We start from the raw sequence: 21,021 nt of genomic DNA on the forward strand, positions 1-21,021 counted from the left end.
AGGAGATTCATCTTGAAGAAGAGAATCAAGGAGGAGCATCAACTTGGAGCAAGGATTAAAAGAGTTTTTCTAAAACTTCTCCTAGTATTTACTCGTATTATGTTTATGACTTATATTGTTGATGTTTGTATAAATATGAGTGGCTAAAAACCCAAATATTCTAGGGTTATGGGTGTTAGATGATTATGTTGTTTGAATCTTAGATTGATGATCTTGAATTTATCGTTAAGGGTTGTTTATTTGATTCTGCTGTTAATTATTTTACTGCGTAGCTAACAGTAAAATATTATTTACGAATCTTGAGTTAAACTTGAAAAAGAAAATTCTTGATTGCATATAGAATCAAATAGAGCAAGATCTGGATCCTGGGCATCGGGTGAAAGATTCGCGATTAAGATAGAAATATACTTAATTGCCTTGTTTGGTTGAGAAATAGGATTTGTAAATGCATTTGAGTTAATATTAATACAATAGAAATATAGGTATTAATTTAATTTGAATAGGCGCATAAGAAATCGACAAATTCTTATGGATATTATCAACCCTATAATCAGTAACCCAGATAATTCAATAAATTATTTTTAAGCTAAAAACGTAGCATGATCTCTAGCAAGCCCATAACCCCGGGATATCTCTTTTATTAATTGTTAAAAGAAAAATTTATAAGTGGCGTAGTAACTTTGCGTTGTATTATTGTTTGTCTACTAGTTAAATTGTAAATTGGTTATTTATGTATTTTGTGATGAATTAGCTTGAATCGATAATTGTTTGAGTTTGCATCAGTCGTTAAGTTAATAACAAGTCCTCGTGGGAACGATACTCTACTTATTACTATATTACTTGAAGATCGCATACACTTGCGTGGGTGTTTTGTTCGCAACATCAACCATGTGAAATTCACCACCACGCATAAACTCAAATGGACAATTGCCTACGAATGGTATGATGACCTCGAAGACAATATCATCTTCGATAAGTCAGATGCTGACGGTTTGTCTTTCCCTCACTATGATACTTTGGTTATAACTTTACGCATCGCGGATACGGATGTAAAAAGAATAATGGTGGATGACGGAAGCGGCACGTGTATCGTTCACCCGCGAGTTCCCGTGCAGATGAGACTCGAGGATAAAATAATATCGCGTTGCGTAACACTAACAGGTTTTAATAATGCAGTAGAGCGAACATATGGAGAAATAATGCTACCCGTCCTGGCAGGAGAGGTCACCCTGGAAACAACATTCCACGTCATGAATCAAGAAACAGCCTACAATGCCATCATAGGACGCCCATGGATACATGCCATGCGGGCCATCCTGTCAAGTTTTTACCAAGTAATCAAATTTCCCACCCCATGGGGGATATTCAACATCCAAGGCGAGCCACGCACTGCCCAAGAATGCTACTGGATCACCCAAGATTGCGCACACACCAAACAACTAAAAAGGGCTAGTGCGGAGGCATAGCAATCAGTCATGTCGGGAACCAGACCCGACATACAAGTAGAAGCCATCAAAGACCCGGACATCGTAGAAGCTTGCAAGGAAACCGTAGAGGATCTCGATCTCGTCCAGTTGGACAATATCGACAGCACAAAAAGGGCTTATGTTAGACACAACCTCACGGAACCAGGTAAATATCGTGAGTTTTTAACTGACAACGCCAATTTGTTTGCCTTTTCCCACTCAGATATGTCAGGAATCCCAAGGGAGATCGCCACATACAGGCTGAATGTCGATCCACTTCATCTGCCAGTATGGCAAATAAGGAGAAAGTTCAATGTCGCCATCAATGAGGCGGTCAGCGAAGAGGTTGATAAACTACTCGCTAACGGTTCCATCAGAGAGTTAAAATACCCCCAATGGGTCGCCAATGTGGCCATGGTCAAAAAGAAGAACAGGAAATGGCGAATGTGTGTCGACTTCATGTTATACCTCATTTTAACACGGGTCAAATTAGAGTATAACATATTGATAATTATGCGGGTTTAATTAGTTAAAGAGAGTCGCCACCTAATTATTTTAACGGTGAATTAGGACACCAATTTTAGCTAAATAGTGCTTAAAATTAACTCTGTTCTATGGTCTACTTAACCTTTAAGGCTATGGATAAGGGTTCTAATTAATCTTATAGAGAAGGTATTAAGCACTCTATATGATCCATTAAATAATGGTTAACCGTCCAAACTTAGGTTAATTAATTAGGAAAATAAAGTATTTGAGACGTAATAAATAATTCACTTTGAAAGCATTATTAAGTAAGTGCCTAAATAAATTTATAAGCAAAAAACCGCCTTTAGAATTAAACTTTGAAACAAACAGTTTTGTTTAACTCCAAATGCGATAAAGTTCTAAATCAAATAACTTTAAAAAAAAGCTGGCCAAATTCCAATTCTTGAAGACTCACGTTTTTATGGAAAGCAGTTCAAGTTTTCAAACTTATTAAGACATGATGAGGAGAAATCAATTTCCTTCCTTAGGTTTCATATATAAAAAATACTACCCCCAAATCGCTAAGTGCATTGTATCCTTTTAAGTCTTTATTAAAAAAAATTCGCTTAAAACTAAAGTTGTAATTTTAAATGTTAAAATTAATCATCAATCATAGGTTCAAACGAAACAAATCATATAAATTAACAACATCAGACAAAGTAAGTAAAAATAAAAGCCGTCATAGGTGACCCCAAGCAATTCGCTTGTTTTTTGGCTATACGATGAATTTATGGGATATGTTATGCAATGACTCCATGTGGTGGTAGTAGCGTTAGAGTCTCTATGCGACTCCGTTGCGAGAGTCTCGAATCAAGACCCCATTTGCTCCGGAGTGTACATGCAAAGAGAGAGAAAAATAGAATTAGAGAAAAGAAATATTATCCTATTCATAAAATATGTGAAGAGACGCAACTACGAGAATCAATACCAAATCAGAAACAAGTCTATATTCTTTATTATCCATAGGCATTCAGGATGGTCCATTCTATGTCATTTGAAACTTCAAGAATCATCTTTCTAATCACTCAGTCTCATACTAACAAATTGCAAGAGCATGTAACTATGCCTAACAACAAATATTTTTATAAAATAATAATTAGTAAAATCTGGATTTACTCTAATCAATTATTTGAAAGCCAAATAAGTATTCTACAGAAATGATTTCTAAAGGCATCCCTTTTCAATTAAATAAAAATCTATTAAGCATGTAGGCATAGTTTCTATATGACCTTAATTATTGTAGATGATTTTAAAGGAAAAACAAAAATCACATCCTCAGCACATAAAAATCTCAAAAGAAACAACAACGAGACTTCACTTTGAATATCCAAACAAGTTTCTTACTTCATGTAAGCAAATCATGAATCTTCTTTAGATGAATAAAGACATAATCATCACACACCAGTTCAAAGATGGACAACTAATATTTTAACCCTCTTTAGCAGAAAAAAAAATTTCATTTTACATAACAATTAAGTAAGTAAGCAGTAAAATAACATTATGTATCACATTTGCCAAGTCATTCAGATTAAATAGATTTTTAAGCTGTAACAAACAAAACTTCGAATCCGAAAAAAAATAATAAAGAGAAGAAGAGGAAAAATCTTTAAAGTCACTGACCTGTTGCGGGGCATGAACTGAGGTGTCAGCTTTGGATCTACTGAACTTCGACCTCGAACTTGCTAACTCAAATGATTTTTAAACGATGCAATCGTCAACAAAATGCAGCACCTCTATTGTATTTAAAACCAACAGAATCAAGAGGCAAGAGAAAAGAGAAGATTTTTGGCAAGGCAAAATTATGAGAACAAATGAGAGCAGTAGCTTTTATGAGTCATCGAGCTGCGGCTACCAAGGTGCTGAAAATAGTCACCAAGTCTGGTATTTATAGGTGTAAAACTAAGGCTCTTGCTTAATTTGAGCGGGAATTTGAAATTCGGATTTCAAAAGAAGTCAAACGGATTTATTAAATTATCGTTGGAACCTTAGGGTGGATTCAACATCCGCGTGATTCTTTATTGATATGCTTCCGGTTATACCTGAAGCACGCAGGGATTTGAAAGTTAAGAATTGGCCAAACAAATGGAGGAAAAGTCAAGATGACAGAGATTAAAAGTGACATGGAAGAGGGAAAGGGATGCGTTTGCTTTTTTCTTTTGGTGAAAGAAGGCATGTTCTATTGAAGAAGTGGAGAAGAGGACAAAAGAGTGGGGGTAGCGTGTGGCTTAGTGTGTAAGCGTGAGTTTGGCGTGTGTTTTTTTTACTCTTGGCGCACAGTTGGCACTGACATGGTAGTTACGTGAAGCTTATGTGGAGATGATGGCACATATTAGAGTAAGTGGACTGGTGGGAGCAGGCCTACGATTTGGGCTATTTATGTGGTTGGGCTAACTGATTTTAGAATGTAACATTTGGGCTTTTAGCCTCCTTTCTTCTTGGGTATTTCTTTAGGCTCCTAAATTGATAATTTTATACATGAATAATATTAAGTAGATAGTTTGAGGTAGTAACAATACTAATTGCAACAATAGTATTAATAATGATAATAAAATAATAATAATAATAACCACAATAATAATACTAAAAGTAGTATAGTAGTAGTAGTAATAATAATAATGGTAGTAGTGGTGGTAATAATAATAATAGTAAAAGTAGTAATTATAAGAATAATATCAATACTAACACTAATACTAATGATAGTCGTAATAACAATAGTAATTAAAAAATAGTAGCAAAAATAGGGTATTCAATTTATTATTAACTTAGAAGCTCAAAGAAATAAATTGGAAGAAAGGAGGGTCAAAATTGGATGTCAACACTTCACCGGTCTGAACAAAGCATGCCCGAAGGACTCCTTTCCGTTTCCCCACATCGACCAGCTCATCGATGCGACAGCGGGGCACAAACTGTTGAGCTTCTTAGACACCTACACCGGCTATAATCAAATTCTAATGGCCGAAGAAGATTAAGAGAAAACAACCTTCATCACTCACCGAGGGACATATTGCTATAAGGTAATGCCGTTCGGACTCAAGAACGCAGGGTCCACATATCAAAGACTAGTTACCAAGATGTTCAAGGAACAGCTCGGCAAGACCATGGAGGTTTACATCGATGGCATGCTAGAAAAGTCAACAAAGAAAGAGGACCATATCGGCCATCTGAAGGAGGCCTTCGAGATATTAAGGCAATACGGAATGAAACTGAATCCCGAAAAGTGTGCCTTTCGGCGTAACTTCAGGAAAGTTCCTTGGTTTCCTGGTATCACAAAGGGGTATCGAGGTCAACCCGGATCAAATCAGGGCCATCGACACAATACCGGAGGTACTGACTAGCAAAAAGCAGGTGTAGAAACTGACAAGATGAGTAGCCACCCTGTCAAGGTTCATTTCGCGGTCCTCGGATAGATGTCACAAATTTTTCAATGTCCTAAGGAAAGACCACGGACTGCAATGGAATGAAGAATATGTCAACGCCCTAAGAAAACTCAAAGCGTATCTATCCTCGCCACCACCACTCGTCAAAGCGGACCCGGGAGAATGTCTACTTATGTATCTAGCAGTCTCCGAAGTTGCGGTAAGCATAGTCTTGGTCCGTGAAAATGAAGGTACGTAATCTCCGATTTTTACTATATTAGCAAGACCTTAATCGATGCCGAAACGAGGTACCCTCACCTTGAAAAACTAGCCATGGCATTAGTCGTAGCTTCACAAAAGCTCAGACCGTATTTTCAATGTCACCCTATAAAGGTAGTGACAACCTTCCCCCTCAGAGGTATCCTACACAAACCCGAACTATCGGGTAGACTGGCCAAATGGGCCATAGAATTAAGCGAGCACGACATAATATACCAACCCAAAATTGCCATTAAGTCACACGTGCTCGCCGACTTTGTCGCAGATTTTAGCGCAGAAATATTGCATGAAGTAGAACAAGAAGTGCTCAACGCTTCTACGCATACTGATCTTTGGGTTCTTTACACCAATGGGGCCTCTAACGCCTTGGGATCGGGACTGGGACTTGTCCTCGAAGTCCTTACAGGCGAAGTAATTCGCCAGTCCATACGATGCCCCGAGATGACTAACAACGAGGCCGAGTATGAGGCCGTAATTGCAGGTTTAAAGTTATCCCTCAAATACGGTGCCCGATGGCTCGTCCTCCATTGCGACTCTCAACTCGTGGTGAACCAGGTCACTAGGACTTTCCAAATCAAAGAACAGAGACTACAGAAGTACCAGTCAGAAATTCACAAACTACTACTGGAATTCGATGAATGCCTCCTTGACCAGATACCCATGGCGGAGAATATCGAAGCTGATGGACTCGCCAAACTAGCTGCGGCCACCAAAAATATCAACAAGGAAAACGTGGTCACCCTCCTCCATTCCGTAATAGACCACGTCGAGGTACATTCTGTAAACCTAACTTGGGACTGGCGTAATTGCCTCGTAGCATATTTGCAGGATGGAACACTCCCGCAAGATAAAAAAGAAGCCAAAAAAACTCAGAGTACAGGCAGCCCGATACAGTTTCGTAAACGGTGATCTCTACAAAAGAACGTTCGGCATCCCCCTAGCTAAATGTCTTGGGCCAAATCAAATAAGGAGAGTACTGGAAGAAGTACACTAAGGGCACTGTGGCGCCCATACAGGAAACTGTGTCCTCGTCCAATGCCTCATCCGCGCCGGATATTACTGGCCCACCATGAAAAAAGAAGTCGCGGACTATGTCAGGAGATGCGAACAGTGTCAGAAATACGCCCCTATGATACACCAAGCGGGGGAACTCCTTCACTCTGTCACTTCACCATGGCCATTCATAAAGTGGGGAATGGACATAGTTGTCCCCCTCCCAGCAGGACGAGGTAAGGTACGTTTCCTTTTGGTTTTAACTGATTACTTTTCTAAATGGGTAAAAGCAGGTGCATACACTCAGATACGTGAGCAAGAGGTCATCGCATTCATATAGAAAAACATAATATGCCGTTTTGGCATCCCCAAAGAAATCAGTTGCGACAACGGACCTTAGTTCGTTGGAAAGAGAACGACTGAATTCTTCGAAAAATGGCACATCAAACGAATACTCTCCAAGCCATATCACCATGTCGCCAATGGTCAAGCCGAATCCTCTAATAAAGTAATATTGAATATATTGAAAAAGAAGCTCGAGGATGCTAAAGGGCTATGGCCTGAACTACTACCGGAAGTATTATGGGTATATCGCACTATGCCAAAAACAAGCACAGGAGAGACGCCATATTCACTGGTCTACGGGACTAATGCAGTTATACCCATCGAGGTCGGAGAACCTAGTTTGAGATACTCTAACGAGAGCGGACCAAGCAACGATGAAAATAGGCTACAAGATCTAGATTAAGTCGAAGAACGGAGAGACATGGCCCACATAAGAATTATAGCCCAGAAACAGCAAGTGGAAAGGTACTACAACAAGAGGGCAAAGGTGCGACCACTCAAAGTCGGAGATTACGTCCTCAAGGCTAAAACACAAGAATCAAAAGACCCTAATGAGGGAAAACTAGAAACAAACTTGGACGGACTGTACAAAATCACAGCCACAGCAAAACAAAGGAGCATTCCAGTTAGAAACAATGGAAGGAAAACTACTCCAAAACAACTGGAATGTAGCTCATCTCAAGTACTTCCACTTCTAGAAGAAGGCGTCACCTAAGTCGTACTCTTTTTCCCTCACCCAGGTTTTGTCCTAATCGGGTTTTCCCGGAGAGGTTTTTAATGAGGCGGCAAGGGAGGCGCCTCGAGGATCGAAGTGTTGTTCATTACCCCGACCCATCGACATGGCCTTCGGGGCGAAGTAATGAAGGAACTGGATATAGATAATCATCTCCATTGTGTGTACAGAATCAAATCTCCATTGTGTGTACAGAATCAAATCTCCATTGTATGTGCAGAATCAAATCTCCATTAGTCGACATGTGATCCTTGCAAGTATTCAATCAAACATCCATTGCATGAATAAAATCAACATGTCTTCCTACGGGAATACGACCAAATCTCCAAGTAATAGCCAAGGCCATCGACAAAAACATGAGATCGACCTCGCTTGAACTACGATGGGATCCTACTTCGACGACAGTTTGAAGCAACATCCATATGGCCAAGGCCATCAACAAAAACATGAGTTCGACCTCGCTCGAATTACGATAGGATCCTACTTTGACAACAATTCGAAGCAACATCCCAATGGCCAAGGCCATCTACAGAAACATGAGTTCGACCTTGCTCAAACTACGACGGGATCCTACTTCGACGATAGTTCGAAGCATCCCAATGGCCAAGGCTATCGACAAAAAACTGAGTTCGACCTCGCTCAAATTACGACGGGATCCTACTTCGATGACAGTTCGAAGCAACATCCCAATGGCCAAGGCCATCGACAAAAACATGAGTTTGACCTCGCTCGAACTTCGACGGGATCCTACTTCGACGACAGTTCAAAGCAACATCCCAATGGCCAAGGTCATTGACAAAAACATATGTTCGACCTCGCTCGAATTACGACGGGATCCTACTTCGACGACAGTTTGAAGAACATCCCAATGGCCAAGGCCATCGACAAAAACATGAGTTCGACCTCGCTCGAACTACGACGGGATCCTACTCCAATGACAATTCAAATCAATATCCCAATGGCCAAGGCCATCGACAAAAACATGAGTTCGACCTCGCTCTAACTACGACGGGATCCTACTTCGACGACAGTTCGAGGCAACATCCCAATGGCCAAGTCCATCGACAAAAAACATGAGTTTGACCTCCTTCGAACTACAATGGGATACTACTTCGATGACATTTCGAAGCAAAATCCCAATGGCCAAGGCCATCGACAGGTACCACAGATACTATAGACATTGCAAAGAAGAGCAAATCGACAAAATATATTTTACATTGCATCAAAATGTTATTTACATTGAACGGGCTCAAGTACGTTCTCTGCAAAAATCCCAAAACAAAAGCAAAGTACAAACAAAGACTACACATCATCCCCGGTGGGGTAAGCATCTTCGTACCATGAGTCCGAAACAAGACGGTTCGCATTATCAGAATTGATGTCGTCCTCGTCAAGTGTAAGGGGGTCATACCCGCAAGTCTCACGAGTCGCACGAGCCTCGGTGTGCACGACCTGAAGCTCCACCTCAGTTGCCCTTCCCTCGGAGTGAAAAGCCTTGTACACATCAAACCGAGCCTCAGCATGGACCCACAACTCATATAAACGACGAGGCACGATCGGATCGGCTAAGGCACGAGACGTAGAAGGCTGAGAATGTCGACTTGCATCCTCCTCCCTCAACGAGGCCACTTGTCCATTTAACGCAGCCAACTCCACCTCCACTTCTTTGACATGTCCCTCGAGCCCCGCAACCTTACGACTAGAGGCCTCCTTCTCTTCAGCCAGCTCCGACTTCCAAACGCGGAGGGCATTCTCCAAAGATGTGATTCCAGAAATAGTTGTTGCCAACTTATCAGTACCAATGCTCAGCTCGCCCTTAAGCCCCTCTACCTCCACCGCTTTTGCATTCAACTTAGTGGTCAAATTAGCCACCTTTGCCTACAAGTCGGCATTTTCGGCCATCACCCCCTACTTAACTCAAGCTCGCCGTCCTTCACCTTGAGGGAAGCCTCGAGTTCACTGTAACGAGCGACAATTTTCATGAGCCCATCACCCCTTACTCAACTCAAGCTCGTCGTCCCTTTACCTTGAGGGAAGTCTCGAGTTCACTGTTACGAGCGACAGTTTTCATGAGCTCCTCATCCCGCTCCTTCAACTCTTCGATCTTACGCTCTAATTGATCTTCCCACTATTTGAGCCCCTCGCGAAACAACTGAAACTCAGGGTCCTGATGATAAATGTCGGCCACGCATTATGCTTAGCACGATACTGTTGATATTTGGACGACATCTTCTCATAAAGACCGGTCCTTCTCCTCTCCCGACGCTCTTGATCAATCTCCATGATGAGGGTCTGGCAAAAAAGGAAAAGTTAGAAACAAAATGCAGAACGACGATCATCACACAAACCCAATGACGAAAAGGGAAGAAAAGATACCTACCTGTAGGGCCATACCAACGACCTTCTGAGATAACTCCACGTCGCTCATCGCTCTAAGCACCTAGTTTTTAAGAGCGGCGCATAGAGGAGCTAGGGCAGCCGCCACTTGCTCGCAGTTCAGCAGCAAGTTGTAGTCCCCCCGGATGACTATATGATGATCATACCCTTCCGTTCTGACCTCCACATGGGTATGGCGACCTACAAACTCATTGACATCCTCTGGTCGACATCTGAACCTGAACCTGAACCCTCAACACGACGTCCTCCAACGTTGGACGACTCACCACCTTTAGTAGAGCGCACTGAGCCAACTCCTGGGTAAACTCCTTCCACTTGAGGAGATCTCCCTGATAAAATGGCGTCAGCCATAAATACGGGCACAGGGGCTGTCTGCGACGCCTTGCTTCTATCAGCGTCCATGGACACACCCTTCCCAAGTTCTAGTCTTCTCCTTTTTCTCGACAACGGCTCGTCCCCGTTAGAGGATTCATCCAAAGGGTGGGAGGCCGGCACCAAAGAATCCTTATCCCTCACGACTACGATTCGAGATGGACCTTCAAATTGAATAGGTTGAGGACGACCCTCTCGAATAGATTCACTCAAAACAAACCGCATGTCTATAGTAGCAACTGTCTGTCGAAATGTAGGGACTGGCGCCCTTCGCCTGGAAGCTCCTCGACCTGTTATCACGAAGGGTCGTATCAATAAACAAGGTCATACGGCCAATGAAGTAGTAAGGAAGACATTTACCATAGGGGACTTTAGGGCCGTAACGCTTCATGAAGGCGGGCCAATCTCGAGTTTCTGCTGCGTGAGGCAACAGACGAGCTACCCAATCCCTGGTATCCGTAATAGGGCGAGGTGGACGTCCCATAGCTGCAGATAGGAAGCGAACAAACTTTATAATGAATACACAAAAAAAGAGTAAAATGAGTTGCGACACTTACGAGCTTCATTCCATCGCTCTGGGAACCTGGCGGAGTCAAAAATGACATGTTCGGTTCTGACGAAGAAATACTTGTGCCAAAACTTGCGACTTGCCCAGTCATCTGTCCCGACCACCAGCCCTTTCGTACCACGGAGCTTCAAGTGCACCATGGTACCTCTGTGAAAGCCTGGCATGAACAGGTGCAAAAGGTGGTGGATGGAAACGTTACACTCTGCCAATTCCGCATACTTGGTCAGCAACAGAAGTATCTTGAGTGTATACGGAGAAAGTTGCGCTGGACAAACTTGGTAGAATTTACAGAATTCTTCCGTTAAGGGGAAGAGAGGAAGAGTATAGCCAATCATAAAAGGGTACTCATAGAAAGCACAGTACTCGAGTTTGTGGACCTCTATGTAGTTTCTCCCCACCGGAACCATGTCTACATGAGCGGGAATATCGTACTTCACACGAAGAGCATCAATATGAACTTGTTCCGTCTCAGAGAATATGGGGTCCGGAGTAGGGGGATCTTTGAGGAAGTCACTTCGAGATAAGGGATGCCTCGGCAGTAGCTCCTCCACCGTAGGAAGGCTATCACCCTCCTCTACCACTGTATCTTCACCGCTAGAAGGGGTGTCGTGAAAAATTGGGTGGCCTCAATAACCTCTTCACGAGAACGACGAGACCTTGGCAGAATATCGTTCAAAGAGATATCAACACAAAAAGAAGAAGGAAAAAGCTTCGAATGAAGAACGTAAGAAGAAACAGGAAGGTATGAAGGAAAGCTCGGAAGAATGAAGAAGGATATCAAGAGAGGAATGGCCAAAAACTTTCAAAAAAATAAACCCTTCACCTATTTATAGGGTTGGGTGGCGCCAGAATCGAAGTAAAAAAATCACATAGTAGCGCTAGAATCGAAGCGTCGAGCCATCAAATCCTGCCTCGAAAACATGCGTGATGATGACGCACGTGAAGATGACATCATTTCCCGGTAAAGTATATTACCAGTGTCTTGCTCAGCACGCTGATCTTTCCCCATTGGCCATTTCGTAACGTCACAATGGCTCAAATTTCTCCATAAGAACGCATGGTGTCCACTCATCGAGGACGCACCCAGACGCGACCCCGACAAGTGGAGGGACTAACTGTATGGGTCCAAATTTGTCCGACCACAACCGACGACGAGTACGACGATTGATGAGGCCTCCCTGAATCGATGCCCTGAAGGAGACGACCCTGAAACAAACTAGAGACTGAACGACCCTTGTAATAATGTATAGCCATTAGGGGACATCGGGAATATTCCTTGTATTTTTCTCTTGTATAGCTTAGAAGAGTTTTTCTCCTAGTATAAATAGGGGATAATAACCTTATAAGGAAGGGAGAGAATTTTGGAACATTTACTATTCACGAATAAAAAGAAAACTCGTGATCTATCTACTCTTTCTAGAAATTATTAACCTCAACTAAGATTTATTTTTTTATTTTTGATTGATTTGTTCAAAAAGATTTTAATACGTGTGAGTCAAACATCCACATCCCTTAATGATCAAAACAAACACATTTCTCAGAGTCACGTTTGGTTTTGTCCAGACATGCCGCCCAAAACATTCTGCTGACGCACAATTACAGCAATCATTGATCATTCTAACACATGGGCAGCCAGAGCAAAGAATTATCGACTAGAATGACTATTAGTACGTACATTTGTTCTCACATTATTTACTTTAATGTCTAATCTATTGATATAAAACCCATACGTAATTTTGTGGATATACTATAGAAGTAAAAGTAAGGTCGTTCAAGTAGATTTAGGTGTTCAACCGAATTGATTAATTCTAATTCGCGCTTAATAGGACTAATAAAAAATAATCCACTTCTTATTAAGAGGTTCGAATAGGGATCTCAATAGTTTCAAGCAATTGTCAACATATTCACTATTATTCAGCTATCTCAAAGAATTTCAATATATAATTGAAACTTCCAGCACCCGGCCAGTCGACTACAAAATGAAGCGAAAAATAAATATATAAATAAATAAATCTGCCTGCATCAGCTCCTTCGCACTTCTTATATAGTAGAAAACGAATCAAATATTGAAAGGATAGAAAAGTCAAAAAGCCGATCGATGCATTTACGTGACCACTTCAAAAGATAAAAAAGTAAGTAGTACAAACATTGTACAGGACTGACTTTAACAAAGTAGAGTAAATAGTAATGGTTTATCACATCATATCCTTTAACTTATTTATTAAAATATTGTTTTTCCTCGAAAAATGTGAAGAGTGTCTGGCCGCAACAATAATTAATTCAACGAGACCACGTTTAATGCCATTGTGCGATAAGTAAACCATACATACAGCGATCTTGCCTTCCCTTTGTTAACAGAAAAGAAAAAAAAAAATCGAATGAAGGTGAATTGCAAATATTGGATGGAAAGACATTTGGTAGAATTAAAACCTACAAGCTTCTAGCAGTAATGTAAGATAAAATTATAACCAAAAATAAACTAATTTATTCAAACAGAAGCTTTAGGGAAATCCATCATCTGCACCTAAGAAGAAATATTTTTTAGAAAATAAAGTTTGCGGCTAGAATTAAATTAGAATTGTTGGGGTTTTTAAGTATTAATAAGGCTTAAAAAGAGGGTGAATGGGAAATGGAGGAAAATAAAATTTTAAGTTTCCCCTTGATGAAAGAAGATTGTCCCATATTGGAAGAGAAAGATGTTTTTTATGGGTATATAAACAATTGCTCTTCTTCTGGCTCTTAAAGAGTTGAGAAGAAGGCAAGCCTCGCGCCGTTGTCGCTTTGGCTTCGGCTTTGATTTTTTGGACCAAATTTATTTGTTAATAGTAAAATATTAACAGAAATATTATTAAATATTTGTTTTAATAACAAAATATTAATATTAAAATAAATATTAATATTAAATCCTCCAATCCGTTTTACAGTTGTGTAACTGAAAATTAAACTACCCTCTTCAATTTTCCCTCTTTATTGTTGAGTAAATAATCATTTATGTTATGATATTTATGTTGTGGCCGTTTTGCATAAATAGCCATTCTGAAGAGTTGCACCTCTTCAGATTTCAGCTCAACTTTGGCTATAAATATATGACTATTCTGCTCAGAATTTCCATACGATTTTCTGAGTTTCTCCTCCTTCTTCTGCATACTTTTAACATCAAACAAAGCAACAGTAAGTGTGATTTGCTACCGAACTTTATGTTCGCTGAAACACTAGGGTTTGAAGTATCACTACACCAGTGTGTAATTCGTTCTATCCTGGGAGGAAATAATCCATAACCTTGGGTATTATGAGGGAATTAAATTCCTTAAGGAAACACTGTAAATTTAGTGGGCTCGAATTAGTTTCTATTTCTGTTTATGTTCATTTATGTTTTTACAGAATTATTTTACAAATACAGTTTACTAACAAGAACGTGAAATACTAAAAGTGACAAGTTACATCACACAATTTAATCCGTAATCCTTCTCGCATCTTTCGTCTCAATGGCTAACTCTTTGTTCTAAAGTCATATCCTAATGGTGGGGGGCCTGCTTAAAGTAAGATTGGAAAATCCAGAATATTGAAAAGCAAGTATATACTTTGAATACGGACCTCTATTTATTTATGGTTCAAACTTTAAGATGGCTAATTTTTAGTACTCCACTTTCATAGAAGCCTGCGGTCAAAGATTTTTCTATAGTTCACAGTCTTCAACAAAATTAAATACACTATAAAAGTTTGGTACTATTTCATCTTAAACCAAACTGCTAATAAGAAAAAAGAGAATCCCATCATTGACTAATTGACAAGAGTATGGCCCAAAGTACACCATAATGAGGTATATTCTTTTTATAAATCACATGTTTGTAGAATAAACATCTAAGAAAACAAATCAATGGCTTAGTTTTCATGTGGAATGAAGCATGGCTAGCACCAATTTTTGTTTCTCTGAAAAAGTAAAGAAATGCCAGAGCATGCTCCTTTGAAATTTGCCTCACCAACTTGTACTCTAACAAGACAAGAGGGGTTGCTCTAATGGTAAACGACCCCACTTCCAACCAAAAAGTTGTGAGTTCGAGTCATCCCAAGAGCAAGGTGGGGAGTCCTTGGTGAGAAGGATGTCGAGGATCTATTTGGAAACAGCCTCTCTACCCATGGTAGGGGTAAGGTCTGGAAACAGCCACGAGTGGGAGAAGGGAGATGCAAAACTATATGCATAAAGCAACTTGCCAGCAAAATCATTCAAACTTTTAGCTACTTCCTTACCCCAAAGTGTAAGATCTTTGTACTAATAAACAATCTATTAGTTTCCTAGTTAGTCCAAGAACAGATGGAGCACATGGGATCAAGCTGAATTTCTCTGTAACAATAAGCAAAAAGGGGTAGCAAAACTCTTATTCAATTCTCTATACACAATTCTTGAATCTGAAAAGACAAATATGGCATCATTGTGTATTCACAATAGATTTCCTCTGTTCTCAGAATATTAGTCTCGGTTTCATGCTAATAGAATAACCCAAGACCAACTAAAAACAAGAAGAACGGAGAGCTATGTATATATATAATATATATGACTCCACTTATGTAACCAATTTAAGAGATAACACATGCATTAGGATTCTCTTCCATGCTGTGGTGAACCTGGTAGTATGTTTGCGCGGGAGGAGGATAATATGGCCGGTAGGGCATGGCCTGCATATGAGGAGGAGGATAATATGGTCGATAAGGCGGTACCATGCCAACCACAGCTGGATGATATTGTTGTTGTGGGAATGGAATTGGCATTGGCATTGGCATTGGATGTGGTTGTGCTTCTGGCTTCTTCTCTTCTTCCTTTTTGGGCTCGTCTTTCTTATTTTCGTCCTTCTTACCTTCTTCTTCCTTTTTAGCCTCCTCTTTCTTTCCTTCCTCCTTCGGAGCGTCTTCTTTCTTGCCCTCGCCCTCCTTCTTAGCCTCTTCTTTCTTCCCTTCTTCTTTCTTTGGTTCCTCTTTCTTCTCTGGCTCTTTTGCTGGTCCTACTGAGATTATGTGCGCTGGCCAAAACTTCCTCAATTTGCTCACTACACTTACTGGATCAACCGTCCCGATGATAGTTAATTTCCTACCTTTCATATCCATTGAGATCTCATCAATTCCTGCAATATCTCATCAGAACATCCACTGTTTAATCTCATTTTGCAATTTTTAGATGTCACACAAAATAGTTCAATCAAACTCCAGTGCCCTTCACCAAGCGTACAAAAGAAAACAAGAAAAGAAGCGCTTTAGGGACTTCTAACTAATTGAATTTTCTTTATATTGAAAACAAACTTTTGTAACAACTTTGTCACCAGATTTCAACTGTTATTGCACAACCATCATTGTTTCTTCATGTTTTGGTTAGTTCTGTAGCAAATTATTTTCTCCAACGAGCATTACGCCATTACACCAAATTAAAAATTGACTACTACCGAAAACAGTGCAGCAATGAAGTTGATAGAACAACTACTCAAGGCAAAATCTCTTAGGACAATATTAGGTAGTGCTTTCGTAATCATCATGAAACTAAAAAAACAACATAAAAATTAAAGAAAGTTTATTTTAAAGTCCCATCACAGAGATCAACAATGTGGGCACTTACCATGACTAGAATTCCAACCTACAATAACCACTCATTCATCACTTATCTTGCCAAAGAAAGAAGAAGGACGCTGAAATGGAAAACAGCTTACAAACATGGTGGACCCACTTGACGTGGCGCCACATCAGAATTCTCTTATGAAAAAAGTGACCTTTTCTTTTTTTACTTTTTCAAATTAGTAGGAAGTGAATGGCCTAATACCTAATCCAAAGTTTCAATATTGGATCCTCCTAATCCTTCAATAGTGAGTCACCACCAACTCAAGGCAAAATATTACTTGTGGTTTTAAACAAGTCAGGAAAAAGGAAGGGTTCTAGATTATTTGTTTGGTTATAAAAGATTGTTTCCAAATTTAGAAGGTGTTATTCTCTTTGAAATGGACCAAAGAAGAATTAAGTTCACGTAAACGAAAGTATTATAGAGGGATAAAAAAAAAATGTGTCTTGCCACTGGTAGTAAGAGACGCGTGGAGGCAACAGCCGACAATTGGAACCATAGGATCACGGGTTTGTGTCCTAATCGCCATTGTAACGTCAAAAAAAATTACTTTGAAAAAAGAAATGCAGGAAAATTCTGGAAGATCAGTAGTTTTTCTATTCCACTTTAGCTTGAAAACCTGATTGGCGAAAGATGTAAGAAATTTACTCATAATATTTCAATACCTGGAAGAGCAGAGACCGTCTTCAAGGCCTTACGTTTGTCTCTGACATCATGCACCTCCAAGTTCAAGATAAATTTCTGCATAAATTTTTCTAAAAAAAATTAAAATATTTGCAAAATAAAAGGTGAAAAACAGAACCAACAACCATAGACATAGAATAGGGGAAAAAGTGGGAAGCATGACTGGGAAATTATGGATCAAAGTACAAATTAGCAGTGTTAGACTCAACAAAACAGAGTAAACAAATCATTAGGCAAAAGGATCAACCACCGACAAAATTAAACAAGCAAAAGAATATTCAGGAATCAACGTAAACTATAAACTCCAACATCCAAAAGCAATTCAAAGCAAAAGTAGAGCATTTTTGTGAAATATTCCAAAAGTGGAATAGCGAAAAAGCAAAGTCTTGAACACAAGTGAGGACACCGAGAAAAAGAAAGGAAAAAAAAAAAGAATCAAAGGGGAATAAATAAATGATCAAAGATACCTTCATCTTGCAGGCAGGATCGGAAGAAAAAGCTGTAGAGATAGAAGGATAGAAATGGTGAAAGAGTAGTGCTTAGAAAGAGACAGAAACTGAATATATGTATCTAGCTCAAAAGAGAACGTGAGAGAGGTTTTGACGGTAGAAACAAACCCATAAAAAGGAAAAGATTTCCGAATCAGAACAAAAGATGCAGAATAAGAGAGAGAAAGTAAAAGGAGGTTATGGGCAATGGTGGTATTATATTTGGAGCTAAAGAGAAGAGTAAAAAGAAAAGGTGACTATAGTAGCATGTTGTAGACAAAGGTAGGTCCGGGGGGGGGGGGGGAGGAGGGTACATGTAACATTTGTTAAATTTATTCTGAAATGTTTGGATCTCTGCATGCTTGCTGATATTGCCTCGTGCCTCTTGGCTATGCAATTCGGTTCAGGCGTTGAGCGTTCAGCAGTTCAATTAGAGTAGTATTTTGAGATCCAACGTTTTTCCGTTTTTGGTACAACCAAAATTTGATTTTTAAATATTTGTTAAAGAATATCAAAACATCAATTTGGATGTCTTGTTAATGAGTCGAAATAAATGTTATTTTTGTCAAAAGTTTGATCATTATATTAAGAAATGAATAATGTTTTGGTATTTTTGAGTATTAAAACTGATTACAAAATCTAAGTGGTAAAAGTATATTCATGAAGTAGTTATACAAATTAGAAATTGAAATAGTATTATTTATATGATCCTGACGTTTGGTTGAAGTTAATATATGTTCCATAATCCAATATGCATTTTCTCTAGGTAGAATGTGTACCAAAGTCAAAACGTCTATACGAAATTAGAGTTTAGTACTGAACTTTTTAGTTTATTTTACCTAAAATTACATATGGTAAAAAACTGCATAAAGATACTACTCCTATGTCTGTGAACTTAAGGATTAATTATTTTTATTAGCCAAAAATGTACACATTGAATAAAACTGCATAAAAGATAATATGCGCCAGATATTTTGACAGTTAAAACATATTTAAATTTTTTTTTAAATCTAATCAAAAGTAAATTGAATAAATTTTTAAGCAATAACGATATTATTGTTTTCTGTGGTCTATTATACTTCTAGAAGTCTTATTTGAGTGGTCTCTAGATCACAGTCCAAAACACAACCTCATATAAAAAACAACAGTTTTTTTTTTTTTTTTTGAATTTGTGTTACGTATAGAGTAAGTGATTATTACATAACCCTGATACTAATCTAATTTTGCTGTATCGATTGACAGTAATTTTTTAAATCAGTCGGGAGTTAAAAAAAAAAGTAGGGAAAAATGCAGTGGTTTCCAACAATCGAAGATAAGGTGGTATGCAGTAACTACGGCTGTAAAAATAAAGAGCCAAAGGGGCTCGATCTTTCTCATACTTGGCTGCTAAATTCCTACTTGTCATTCTGGTCATAAAAGACAAGCGCCTGAACAATAAAGTCTTAAACTACAGCTCTTAAGTTGAATTGGAAGGGGGGAAAAAAGAGAATTTAAAAGTTGTTGTATTTGACATGAATATTACTAATATTAACAAAAAGTTAAGAAGTTGAGAATAAAAAAAGCTATTTTAATTTCAAAACTTCCGAACAAGTTTTTTAATATTTTATCACTGTTTCATATATTGAAGTTTAGTAGGGAATTTACCACCTGGTATTCAATTTGATCTCGGACTCGTACCAAAATGTACCTACCTGAAGTCATGTGCGGATCCAAGTGGTGAGAAGTGGGTTCAACTGAACCTGTTTCGTCAAAAAATAATACCGTATATATGTATAAATTATGGTTAAAGCAAGGTAAATTTTGTATAGAAATTATTTTTGAACTCACTTATACGGCTTATACCGCTTATGTTAATTATGGACTTCTCCGACTGAACCCGCTTGCACAAAATCCTGGGTCCGCCACTGCCTGAAGTACGCCTAACATAATGAGTCTTAAATTTGCGACTATTTAGCGAAGCATTTTCCCAAATACAAAATTCCGAACAAGAAAAATGACAAACATTTTTTATTTTAAACAATATGGTATAAATAAAACTTGAATCAGTATAAGCAAAGTACTCTCCTTAAACCATCCAATTAAAGAATAGAATTTCAGCCTCACCAATGTTACTCCTTCCTTCACTTTACAATTTTCACTTTTAAAGGTATAATTCGTTCTAAAGTTAACATTTTATCCGATAAAATAAAAATCATTGAGCATGCATAATATTAAAAAAAACAGCTGAATAAAATGTGCCAATGAGCAATGAGGAGTGATAATTAAATATGATAAAAACCAATCCCATCTGTCATATCTTTCATTCACATAAGATTTTCATGTTCATATATAATTAGAGTTTTGAAGTTAGGGTTTTATTTCATTGTAGGACTTGGGACAGAACCTATAACCGGCCTATATATTCATATATGGGGGCACATATGATTTACTTGCTATTAGCTTTAAATTAAAGTTGAATTGTATGGTAGGAAATGGATGTTGGTCCATGTGTCATGATAATCAAGAATCAACATCACTTGGTTAGTATTACAATCTCCTATATTTATGTATTATTCCACCTCACCGATTAATCTGTCACCTCTTTTTGGACATCTCAAAATTTTTGCATTACTTTTCACATAATATCTCTTTCATTTCGTATAAAATTATACAGTTACTCTTTGAAAAGTCAGAAAATTTTGTTATTACGACTTCTCCAAATATTTAAATGTTTTTCATCCTAAAAACTAATATAAACTTTTTTTTAATGTTTATTTATTTTGAAATTTTGATTTACTAAAATTTAAGAAAATTGATCTCCTGATTGTAAGAAAACTAATAAATTAAATTCTGCAATTCTTAATTTTCAGTCTGGGGTGAGTATATTTTATATTGATTTTAAATCGAGAATTCAAATTCATTAAACTATTTAACATTTAAATATTGTGATGACATTTTGTTTTATAGAACTAACTATTTAAAAATAATTTAATATATTATTATCGTCAATATTGATTAATAAATTAAATTAATGTTTAAAACCTGTATCAGGTAAAAAGGATGGAAAAAGGAATACATGTAAACTACGACTAAGGACCTTGAATTGCCAATGTTAGGACTTTTGTTTATTCTGTTGAATGAGAGAAGCAATCAAATCCAATATGTCTTTTCCTTTCTGTTTTTGGAATGTTTCCCTTTTCCTTCAAGGGGTTTTCTTCCTTTACACCATCCATTTAT

The 21,021-nt window shown here is 38.4% G+C and overlaps 1 protein-coding gene across 2 annotated transcripts; it reads right to left on the minus strand.

Annotated features, from left to right (window-relative positions):
- Positions 1-15,385: 15,385 nt before the first annotated feature.
- LOC104226076 (heavy metal-associated isoprenylated plant protein 39-like) lies at positions 15,386-18,144 on the minus strand. Of its 2 annotated transcripts, none has more exons than XM_009777960.2 (3): positions 17,785-18,144; positions 17,299-17,374; positions 15,386-16,151 (listed from the first exon to the last, which is right to left on the minus strand). In XM_009777960.2, exons 1-3 carry the CDS (start codon positions 17,788-17,790, stop codon positions 15,610-15,612), a joined length of 624 nt encoding a protein of 207 aa, XP_009776262.1. In that variant the 5' UTR covers positions 17,791-18,144; the 3' UTR covers positions 15,386-15,609. The 2 variants fall into 2 exon arrangements, with proteins under 2 accessions (XP_009776262.1, XP_009776263.1); XM_009777961.2 differs by having other exon boundaries at positions 17,299-17,388; positions 17,785-17,994.
- Positions 18,145-21,021: the final 2,877 nt, after the last annotated feature.

Source organism: Nicotiana sylvestris, chromosome 1 (genome assembly GCF_000393655.2).
Source record: "Nicotiana sylvestris chromosome 1, ASM39365v2, whole genome shotgun sequence".
In the NCBI taxonomy this organism is placed as follows: domain Eukaryota; kingdom Viridiplantae; phylum Streptophyta; class Magnoliopsida; order Solanales; family Solanaceae; genus Nicotiana; species Nicotiana sylvestris.

What these genes read in the sequence shown, in the direction of transcription:
- LOC104226076 (XM_009777960.2), bottom strand. An exon ending in GACGGTCTCTGCTCTTCCAG is followed by an intron (nt 16,152 to 17,298) that starts GTATTGAAATAT and finishes GAGATATTGCAG; the next exon opens with GAATTGATGAGATCTCAATG.